Consider the following 12032-nt stretch of genomic DNA (forward strand, 5'->3'; position numbering starts at 1 on the left):
CTTACAGGCATCCTGGCGCTAACTGACTCATGGGCAAACAAGTATCAGGCAGGGCAAGACCTAACAGTGGGTCACTTAGGAAACAACCAGGTTTTAATCTTTCTCCTAAATGGGAGAAGTTCCGTGGTTTGCCTTATCTCCAGTGGGAGCAAATTCCATAATTTAGCGGCGGCCACCTCGAAGGATCTACCACCAGCTCTGACCTTCTTAAATCTAGGTACTTTCACCAGCCTGGCCGCTGAAGACCGAAGAGGCCTGGCTGGTTTGTACCAGGTAAATTTCAGTTGCAGGGAGGCAGGTACCAGTCTATGAAGAGCCCCGAACACCAGACAAAGGGCTTTAAATTGTATCCTCTGTCGCAGAGGTAGCCAGTGCAACTTCGCAAGGGCAGACGGCCCATGTGCTCTTCTAGGAAGCCCCAGAGCCAGCCTAGCAGCTGCTGATTGCACCCTTTGAAGCCTGTCGAACAGAAACTCAGGGGAGCCCAGCAAAAGGGCGTTGCAATAATCCAATCTACTGAGGATTGTGCACCTTGCCACTTGAGCACGTGCCTGGAATGGTAAAAGTGGCAATACTTTCCTCAGAGATCGAAGGATAGCAAAGCAGCAGGCGGTCATTTTTTTTACATGAGTCTCCATACTAAGCTTTTGATCCAGCTTAACCCCTGAATTACGGACTGAAGCCACAGGCCGTACTTTGGGAACTGTTTCAGGAGGCGAAACGTTTTCTGGAAACGGGCGGGAGATCTTTTTCCCGGCGCTAAAAAGCACCTCCGTCTTACCAGCATTAAACTGAAGAGAGTTATCCTTTAACCACCGTGACGTATCACACAGACAATTGTGGAAAATGCGGCACTCAGATTCAGTAGCAGGATAGCCCTTGTGCACCCCTGATCTGGGATTTTCTTTAATTCCTCGGTTACTTCCAGCAGAGCTGACTCCGTGCTATGTTTGGGTTGGAATCCCATTTGTGTATTACGAAGCCTGTGATTGTCTTCTAGATATTGGGACGTCTGATTTACACTTTTTTCGGCAATTTTATGTAGCAGTGGTAAAAGTGAAATGGGATGGTAATTTCCAGGACCTGCAGGATCCAAATGTGTTTTTTAGTAATGGCCGTATGATCGCATGTTTCCATGTTTTTGGGATCAGACCTTGGGACAGGGAGAGTGATACCAAGGCTGCCATGGCTTTTTTTGCTAATGTGCCGGCCAGAAACAAGGTGTAATTGCCCAGACTTGTTTTTATTCCTCTGTGCCTTTACTTGCTTTCTTGCCCAGACTTGTTTTTATTCCTCTGTGTCTGTACTTGTTTTCTTGCCTAAACTTGTTTTTCCTTACTGTGCACCGCTATGTCCCTGTTGCCCTGCCCCCCTGCAGTCCCATTCGCCGTCCTGCTCCTGCCTCCCAGCTGCTCCTCCCTCTCACATCCCCTCATATGGAGGCTGCACAGCGCCAGGATCCCTGGACCCCGCAAATGCCACGACGCCCGACACCGCTATGATGCCAGAACCCTCCACGCACTCAACACCGAACGTTCACGCACCTGCTTCCTGGCCGCCCGAAGTTCACCCACGGAGCTTTCACCTGCCGGAACTGCAGCTTCACAAGCATCTGCCCCACCATGCTGCTGACCAGGAAAAAACCCAACCACCTCAGATGCATCCTTCCCAACACCTGCTCCGCCTGCAAACACGCTGTTGAACTCTAGGACCTACTCGACTCAACCTCCCCAGACGTCACCTTCCTGACAGAGACCTGGCTGAACCTCGCCTTTGCACCCGACATAGCCATAGTCGTCCCGGAAGGCTACAAGATCACCTGCAAGGACCACATCAACGGAGCAGGAGGAGGAATCTCTATCGTCCACAGGAACACTCTCAGAGTCTCAACCAACACCGATGACACCCTCAGCACCTCCAAACATGTGCACTTCCAGATCCACATCGACCCTAACACCAGCCTCAGAGGAACCCTAATCTACAGACCCCCGACCCTGACCACAGTTCAGTGACTCCATCGCCGACTACATCAGCACACACGCCCTCGCCTCCACGGACTACTTTCTCCTCGGGGACCTGAACTTCCACCTCGAGAAAAATAATTACACCAACTCCACCACCCTGATTGACAACTTAGCCAACCTCGGACTCAGACATCTCGTCACAACACCCAACAACTCCTCCAGTTATTAAATATTGGACAGATTTGTTAGCATGAGCTGAAAGCTATTTTGTATTTCTGGCCTCCATTTTGTTTGCCATGTGCTCTGTCCTACCTTTCTGTTAACTGCTCTTGTAGCCTGCCTAGAGACAAACTATGTTTAGCATCTTTCACTTCGCACATGCCCAGAAGGGCCTAGCTAGTAGAATGCACCTGCCTCTCTAGAATGACTGTCAGGCTATTTTTTGCTGCTGTATGGAGAAGTAACTCTCCTCCCACTTTGTTGAGCAAGTTGTTCTTGCATGCCCAACTTAGTCATTTTGCATGCTTACATGAGCCAGGACTGCCCCTTAGTCTTATGCTGATTATGTAACCCGTAGCATATAAAAGCTTCTGTTTCCTGTACTCCTCAGACTGCCTCATTCAGTTGCTAAGGCTTCTGTGTGACGTAGTCTCACTCATTTGAGTTTAATAATGATGCTCTTTTATATTTCAGCTACTGTGCCAATTTCTTCTTTGTTAGTGTAAATGGAATAAGGGCCTTATTTATGAAGGCCTTGCACCGCCGGTGCGCAACTTTTTCCCATTTTAAAAGTGGCGCACCGGCGGCGCAATGCCTTCATAAATAAGGCCCTAAGTATCAGTGGAACCCCTGAGTAGTGGATTTTTGATTACTACAGTTTGGCGCTCCAACTTGGACTTCATCAGAAGTGACTATCTGAGGGAGTGATCTTGTCAGGAGACAGAAATCTACTGAGGAGGACAGGACAGTATTCTACTAAGGAGGTACTCTGTGCATGGAGATTCTGCAGCCCAGTATATTTCTGATATTCCTGATTTTGCTCCTCCACATGATGTCACCCCTGACTGAGAACCTTTTTGGCGTGAGTATTATAAAAAGAAAAGACCGTTAGGTCATTTAGAACTTGCCAGTTAGAATTTGGACAACCATTTGTTTGGTAAGAACCGTTTTGCGGCACTTGTTGTAGGTTTGAAACCCGATTGGTAAGGTAGTCTAGGAACACTTACCCGGGATCCGATTGGTAAGCTTAGTTTAGGTACACTTACCCGGGAGCTTGATTTTGAACATGAATATGATATGAATTTGAAATTGGCCAAGTATTATATGAAACAACATATATTTGTTGCAACATATATAGGCAGGTAATGAGGAGATTTTTCTCTACTCCTATGAAACGTGAACGGCTCAACGTACAAAGAGTACTTTAAGAGCTACTTTGAGTATAATACTGCATATTTTGCACTATATTTGGCATGCCTGTTTCAAGCACACATCGAAGAATGTGTTGCTTTTTGAAGGTACCATAGTGAGATATGAATTGAATTAGCCGGCTCCCTTAAGGGAATATCTAAATAGGTTTAGGTATAACAGCATATTTCTTCCTTGGTGATTCTGCATCTCCAGGGAATTAAAATATGACAAAATACATACAAGGATCTTTTTTTCTGTGCAATTTTATGAATGGAGATATCCAGAGCGATTTTTGGTGTTCTGCCAGCCAAAGCTAGTGAATTGAGTGTATTTTGGCTTCTTGAAAATAAAACAGTTTGTTGGGCTGTTTTTGCAGTCTTTTGGAATACTATTGAGAAGCGCTTCTTGTAAATATGACTTACAACTAGTATTTGCAAATGGTTTGGTTTAAGTACAGTCTGTGGGCTGTCCTTTGTTTCTGTCCTAAGTGTTGATCTGTGGGTTAAATGTGTGTTTAAATGTCTATGTGGTATGTTTTTTTCCCCATTAGTGCAACTTCTGTAAGTAAATAGCGATAGCGCTATTTATGAAATAATGGCTATTAAGTGAGCTGTATTGTGGGTCCTGAGTGTTTGACCCCTTTCTGTATATGTCTAAAATGAGCACAATGTGTATTTGTGGTCTTTCTTGTTGTCTTCAGTCTGTTATGCAAAATATTAGTTAATTAATATTAATTAGAAATTAAATAAAAATTCAAAAATGAACTATATGATATGCTACAATAGCTATATGTTGCTATTTCATTTATAGAGTAAGCAATTACGCACATGTACAAACTGTTAAATGCTTAAAAGATAACATTAAAAATCACATTCAATAGGTATAGAAAGGCCTCAAAAACGAGATTGTGTGTTTTGTAATATTTAAACAATGATAACGCATTTTCCTTAGATACATTGTATTAGATATTAACAGGCAAACACATAATCTGAATATATTGAATTTTGCTGTATTTCACACGCTTTTTAAAACTTGAAACGTCTTAGTTTTAAATAGACAGCCACCGTGCTCACGTTTCAACACTGAGAAACAGCTTTTACTGCCGCTAAGCAAGCAGCTGTCGTTTTTGTGTGCCACGAAAAGAAAGGAATGTTTACTCAGCCAGGACTGCATCAGTTAAACACGGGTGAAACTTTGCATTTCAGAATGCTGTTTTAAAAAAGGTTACAAAAATAAGGTTCATTATTTGTATTACAGGAAAACCTTTCAATTACGATTTTCCTCTCTTTAAGCATTTTTGTAAGCATATTCTTGGTTCTGTTGCTAAATAATAATTGTCATTTTAACAAAAAGTGGCGCAAACATTTTTCATGTTTCAAGTTAGGCTTCTGTGCTTAGGCTTGTGAATGAATGTGTCTAAATATGATAGGCAAGGAATGCAGCTTGCTTTTATATGTGGAAATATCAAAAATGATTGGTTTTATTAAAAGAAAAATTAATAATTATGGGAAATGTTTTTATAAAATAAGTGCTTTTAAAATCGTTTTTTAATATTTATAAAGCTTAATACTCATACTATGACCTCCTAGCAATATCATTTAATTTAAGTTGTGTTGTACCGCATAATGAGGACATTTGCAAATGGTATTTCACTTGGCGCAGGCGTAAAAAACTCATTTTTCTAAGGATTTACATGAGATATGTCTAATGTCCAATCTCTGAAATCCGTAAAGAACATTTTGAGGATGATTAATATGTAACACCATTATAGGATATTTATTTTTAAGTGCCCCAAATATCAAGGTAGAAATTGGGTAAAATAAACAATTTAAACAGCATTCTTGCCATTTACAGTAGCTTTAAAGTGTCTTAGGCTTCAGTAACTGCATACATTTAGGTATAATACAAATAGCTTACTTCTGGATTGTTAGACAAGTATATTGCACACTGCTTCTGCTCTTGAAAAATAATGTCCACGTAGTTGCCTTCAATTAACAGAAAATAAAATGTTGCATTAGTTTTAGACAGAAAATAAGATGAAGCTCTTTCTTAGAATTTTGTGGGCTACATGCCTAGGTAAAAACGATTAGCAAATTCAGATTTATTTTTCACAGGAAAAATTGTGGCGCAAGGGACACACAGAGTGTCTGTGAAACAGTTTTACTCTTGGGCAGTCAAAATTAAGGTGGCTTAACATGCTTACATGTTGTTCCTGCTGGTCCTATATGTCAGAAGCGACACAGTAAGTTGTATTTGACAGCCAATCGCCACTAAGGTGACCTGCTGTCAAAGGGGGTTGAGGAAAGTAAGAAAAATGAATATTAATTTTAATCCTGACAAATTAAGCAGGCCAGAATATTGGGTTTTGAGCTGCAGGATCACAGTGCATAAAGTGCATGACATGGTGTGGTACATCACCACTCATTTACATATGCTATTGTTATTTGTCTATGCTTTCTGTGCTTGGTATAAAGCAAGTATACCTGATGGCTTGCCATGTGTGTATTTTTGTTATGCATGTCTTTGTTTCTATGTTTTTGTTGTTTAATACTATTACAAGCTCCTCTGTGTTGTGAGGGGATGGTCATGACGATGCCCATCGCTATGCAACGATTGGTTGGACTTGTTCTGGTTACTAAATTTCACAGATATGATACTTCATGCTGTGTACATGACAGACAACACTTCATCAGTGTATGCCTATTTGGCTATAATGGCATTGAAGAAAAGAAAAAGAGATATATAGGATTAAAAATGTGTCACCTGAAGTTAGCCATGTTACTGCCCCTTCCCTTGAGGAACAGGCAGCCCTTGACTAAATGTTCCTTAATTGGACCCTAAGGAGGAACTATAAATCTGCAGCTCTTGCTAAAGGTGACCTAAACTTTTCTCATGATATTGCACTAGTTAATCCTGTTCTGCTTCCTAGGTAGTGTATGACTTTGTTCCTTAAAGGAAACCAGGATTCATTTTCCCCGGTAAAGGAACTGGAACAGTAGATGAGATTACAGTATATGGTGTAGCGGCCGGTGGTAGAGTTAAAATTTGTGTATTACTTTGGTCTTTTGTGTATCACCCATACTCTTGGTGTTGTGTCACATGCCTGACTATCACCCAAGTAATTTATTGTTCTTCCTATAGATTTTTCTTTTGCTGCTTCTCCCCTGATCGATGTCGCATTGTGCCTAGTTATTGGGGATTTTAGCTGTGTCCTAGTCCCATTTCCCTTTTTCCGTATTCCTTTCACCAGTCAGCCCTTTTATTATTGTTGGCGTATTGTTCAAGTTCACACTTCCAGACTGCAGTGAAGTACCAGGGACCCTCATATTAGGTATAATTCCCTTTTGAATGACCAGACTGGTTTTCCAGAATTTGCTTTAGGCCCACTTCGAAGTTTTCCAGTCTGACTGTCAGGGTAGTGATGGACTGGTTAGCTGACACAATACTATAGTAAGACAAGTTTTCCACCTCAATAATAGGAGATACCTTACGTTTATTTTTTTGAACATGACAAATTTTCAATGCCTATTTTAATTTGTTTTTTTTACCCTTTTGTTCCTGCTGCTTTCATTTTTGGTGTGATCAGATGTGTTCTAATCATAGAAATACCAGGACTCTCTAGTTCTTGTCCTTTGTTTCCACATTTTGATCATTAGCATGTGTAATGCATAGTTCACCTGATGCACAATTATTAAAGGGAGGTATCTACATGTCCCTGATAATCGGTATCATGTGATTTCCCTTTTGAGGTGTTCTAGATAAGGAATTTACCCCATTAGATAATGCCACTATGTGTGAGGACACACATTTAGATATAATTCCCATGTAGCTACCTACCCTTAAATTGTAGAGGACAATGCTCCCACATTGAAGTTAGTAAAAAAAATTATAATTGTCCGGAGTGTCCCTCTCATGTGGAGTGTCACTATTGTGGGGAGTGCCCCTCTTGTGAGGTGAGGAGTGTCCCTCTCCTGGGAAGTGTCCCTATTGTGAGGAGCCTCCATCTAGTGGGGAGTGTCCCTCTTGTATGAGAATCCCTGTTGTTTGGAGTGTCCCTCTTGTGTGAATGTCCATTTTGTGGCAAGTGTTCCTCTTGTGAGAAGTGTCCCTCTTGTGGGGAGTGTCACAATCTTGTGAGGAGTGTCCCTCACGTGAGGTGAGGAGGGTCCCTCTTGTGTGAGTTTCCCCCTTGCAGGGGAGTGTCCCTCTTGTGTGAGTGTCCCCCTTGCAGGGGAGTGTACCTCTTGTCCGGAGTGTCCCTCTCATGGGGAGTGTCACTATTGTGGGGTGCGCCCCTCTTGTGAGGTGAGGAGTGTCCCTATTGTGAGGAGTGTCCCTATTGTGAGGAGTCTCCATCTAGTGGGGAGTGTCCCTCTTGTATGAGAGTCCCTCTTGTTTGGAGTGTCCCTCTTGTGTGAGTGTCCCCCATCCAGGGGAGCGCCACTCTTGTGAGGAGTGTCCCTCTTACCTGGAGTGACCCTCTTGTGGGGAGTGTCCCCATTTTTAGGGGAGTGCCCCTCTTGTGAAGAGTGTCACTCTTGTGGAAGGTTCAGCAACATTGAAGAGTTTTACTTTCAGACACATGTGTACCTTCCCCATAAATCACACGTCAAAAGTACCTTCTCAGCAAACACTGCTCATTGTGTGTGGGTTTGTGTTCACCCAAATGCTCCAGCACATGATCAATCAAAAGAAAGGCTGCCTGGTGTTTTATCCTTCTGCTTATTTCTGTCCCTCTGTCAGTTGAGGGGTGCAGCAGCGCACCCAGCACTCCTAGTTCCATCGCCACAGACCTGGGTCATGGCTCTCGTCTGCTGATGCCCTCAGTGGGTCAGATCCTCAGAGTGACCCTGGCCTGACCTTGCTGCATTCCTAGACCAGGGGCATCTCCTGCACCAGAACCTATCTCTGTCCGTCTCTCAGCATCTTCTCTCTGTCACTCACAGCATGTTCTCTCTGTCACTGTGGGAGAAGCTTCTCTCTGTCACTCTGGCAGCAGCTTGTCTCCGTCCCTCTGTCAGCAGCGTCTCTCTGTCACTCTGTCAGCAGCTTTTCTCTGTCACTCTGGCAGCAGCTTCTCTCCGTCCCTCTATCAGCACCTTCTCTCTGTCACTCTGTCTGCATCTATTCTCTGTCACTATGGCAGTAGCTTCTCTCTGTCACTGTGGCAGCAGCTACTCTGTGTCACTCTGGCAGCAGCTTCTCTCTGTCACTCTGGCAGCAGCTTCTCTCTGTCACTCTGTCAGCAGCTTCTCTCTGTCACTCTTTCAGCAGCTTATATCTGTCACTTTGGCAGCAGCTTCTCTCTGTCACTCTGGCAGCAGCTTCTCTCTGTCACTCTGGCAGCAGATTCTCTCTGTCACTCTAGCAGCAGCTTCTATCTGTCACTCACAGCAGTTTCTTTCTGTCCCTCTGTCAGCTGCTTCTCTCTGTCCCTCCTTCAGAAGCTTCTCTCTGTCACTCTTTCAGCTGCTTATATCTGTCACTTTGTGAGCAGCTTCTCTCTGTCCCTCTGTCAGCAGCTTCTCTCTGTCACTCTGGCAGCAGATTCTCTCTGTCACTCTAGCAGCAGCTTCTATCTGTCACTCACAGCAGTTTCTCTCTGTCCCTCTGTCAGCAGCTTCGCTCTGCCCCTCCCTCAGCAGCTTTTCTTTGTTGTAGCTGAGCCTCTGCTTCCTCAGCATCTCTGAGTCTCGGACGCATATGGCCTGATGTTCCCACCTCCTGGGAGGGGCTGGGAATTGCAGCCTATTTAAGGCCCGGCACACAGTTCTCTCCTCATCTTGCAGAAGTTCTTGGAGGGTGGACAGGTCAGACAAACAGAAGGACAGACAGACAGAAAATGGTGTGGTCAGTAACTTTGCTGCTTCTGGCCCTGATGGTGGAATGCTCAGGTGAGGTCCCCCATCCAACGCTGTGAGTAGGGCTTTGTGTGACAGGATCACACAGTCTGTGTAGACCTGTGCATGTGCTATAGGACAAGGGGAGCTTAGAAGGGTTTCAGTGGTGTAAATGCAACAATAACGAGGTGCAGTTTAAGGGTCTGACTCTTATACCACACAGGTACAACAACAACGAGGTGCAGTTTGTGAGCCTGACATTTATACCACACATCCACAACAATAATGAGGTGCAGTCTGTAAGCCTGACTCTTACACCACACATGGGCAACACTAATGAGGTGCAATGTGTGGGCCTGACTCTTATATTGCACATGTGCAACAACAGTTGGTGCAGTTTGTGGGCCTGACTCTTACACCACACATGCACAACACTAATGAGGTACATGTGTGGGCCTGACTCTTATATTGCACAGGTGCAACAACAGTTGGTGCAGTTTGTGGGCCTGACTCTTACAACACACAGGTCACAAAGGTGACACAAGTCAGTTTTCGACCTTCTGAGCACCTTTTATACTGTTTCTGTGTCTCAGTTTGTTGGTTTTGACTTGAGTTGTATTTTGTATTTGTAAAGTGTTATAACACCAATGTTGTGCCTTGAAAATGCTCAAGTCAGCAGGATCAGCAGGCATCCTGATTTTTAGTGCCAAGAGCTTCTCCCACACTGTAAAATCAGCATGAATGACCCCACATGGCACGCCAGAGGGCGCTGCTTCTTTGCTGCCATTGGAGTAGATTTTCTACTTGAACTGCAGCTTTCTCATCGCGAGAGGTCTCGAGCACCTGCGTTGAGAAAATAGCACTAGGTGCCATCCTAGTGTCCGAAATGCGTGCTAGGGGATGCCAATTCTCGCTCATCAACTTAACGCCGACAAGCTGACGGTAAGAAAAAGCTCTGCCATGTGGAGGTTGAAATTAACCAAAAATTAAATTAAATTCATAAAGCACACTACTACCCTGAGGTGGCTAGGCACTTTGATTGGTGGAGATTTGCCGGAACCCTGCATTACAAGCGCAACTCTGCCAGTGGAGTGGGATTTATCACCACTCTAGCATAGAAGGTAGTGTGTGATCTCAGCCTACAGAAAGTACTTCAGAGGATTATCCATGGCACTGCCAGCCACCACCCTTGCCACCCCAAGCACTTTACTGTCTGTACTTCATGGTCCGGACACGCCGGCCTCTGGCAGTAGGTATAGGGAGCATCCCATCCGGGCTCCACTCCAAGTCAGTTCAGTTCAGTAAATCTTTATTTCGAAGAATAAAAATTCCTCATAAAAGCACATTACATTATAAAATTTCATTAAATATCATTACATATCATTCCTGAACTTTTGATAATAAGAACAACTTTAAAAAAGAGAGGGTATAATTCATAAAGCAGGTCTGATTTTACAGGACAAATTAATTTCTTGTATTCCTCAATCTTACAGCTTCTTTTAAAAAGCTTAAAATGGCACATAGGGTATGGGTATCACTAGCTTTCTGTAAAAACAACAGTGCAGTTTTTGCATGGTAGAATTTCTGTTTCCTAAGAATGTCTACCAAAAACAAACGTCTAGGATTACTATAAAATGGACATAAAAGTACAAAGTGAAGGGTGTTCTGCGGAGACCTATTGTCGCAGCCGCAGGCACCCTTCTGCTCAATTGTTACGGTAAAACCAGCAGGATAAGCTAAAATGTTTGGTAACCAATTGAGCCTAAAACGACACATTAAAAATCGATCATTTTGGCTGTACATCAGAAACAGATATGATTCCATTCCAACCCCATTTCTTACAAGAGCATAGGCTGCTATTGATTTCTTTACCAGGCCACGGCCTCTTCTGTCGGATACAAATTTTTCTAAAAGCATTTTTTTCACCTTCAGTTTGCTACTATTTAAGATCGAGGAAGGATCATTAAAAAGTTGGCACTGGTCAATATTCGCTAGAGAGTCTTTCACATATTTTAACCAAGGGATTTGTAGGGCCTTGTCTCTCTGTAAGCAGTCTGTGACTATTTCCCTGCTCAGAGATGCCTCCGGGTTGGTCCAGATTCTAACCCATGTCATGATCGGCCTTAATTTATCATTGTCTGAAATATATGGCATCCCTAGTTCATCATGGACAATTTCGGCAGGGATAGTTTGTGGGATTTTTAGGATTCTGCGAAAAAATTTGTCTTCATGTTGTTGAAGTTGCTTGCAGTCCCTGAAGCCCCATACCTCAGCACCATACAAGGCCTTTGCTGTACCGATTGAGCCATATAATGCCATTATCTGTTCTGGGCACCAACGTCCCAATCTGCGGGCAAAGCTCGAGATGGCCCCATTTGAGGAGACAAGCTTGGTGCAATGATCCTCGAGCAGCTGACTAAACTGCATGTCCCCGTCCATTAGCATCCCTAAGTAGGGGAAGGTCTTTACTTTGCCCAAGGTATGTTACCCTATTTTAAACACGCTCTTATTGACGGGTTTTTTGCCAGCCACCATGACAAAGGATTTAGTTAAGTTGACAGACAAGTCCAAGTCAGCCATAAATTTAACAAATCCGTCCACCAGAAGTTGTAAAGCCCTTGGGGTCCTGGCCAGCAGGACTGCGTCATCCGCGTACAATAGTCCTGGGATTTGACGCGGTCCTGCTTTGGGACAATCAACTTCTAGGGCGGTGAGGGCACTCTCTAGGGCATTAATGTAAAGAGAGAAGAGAAAAGGGGCTAATATGCACCCTTGTCTTACTCCTCCTGAACATAAAAATTGGTTGGTTCGCCCCCCC

At 43.8% G+C, this 12032-nt stretch overlaps 1 protein-coding gene across 1 annotated transcript in view; it reads left to right on the top strand.

Moving 5' to 3' along the window:
- Positions 1-9174: 9174 nt before the first annotated feature.
- LOC144824371 (fish-egg lectin-like) overlaps positions 9175-12032 on the top strand; it is a 62191-nt gene continuing 59333 nt past the window's right edge. Inside the window, exon 1 of the mRNA XM_078683482.1 lies at positions 9175-9268. Within this exon, the coding sequence (XP_078539608.1) occupies positions 9217-9268 (52 nt within the window). The 5' untranslated portion in view covers positions 9175-9216. The remainder of the gene's footprint in view (positions 9269-12032) is intronic.

The sequence above is a fragment of the Lissotriton helveticus genome, chromosome 3_1, assembly GCF_964261635.1.
Source record: "Lissotriton helveticus chromosome 3_1, aLisHel1.1, whole genome shotgun sequence".
NCBI lineage: Eukaryota > Metazoa > Chordata > Amphibia > Caudata > Salamandridae > Lissotriton > Lissotriton helveticus.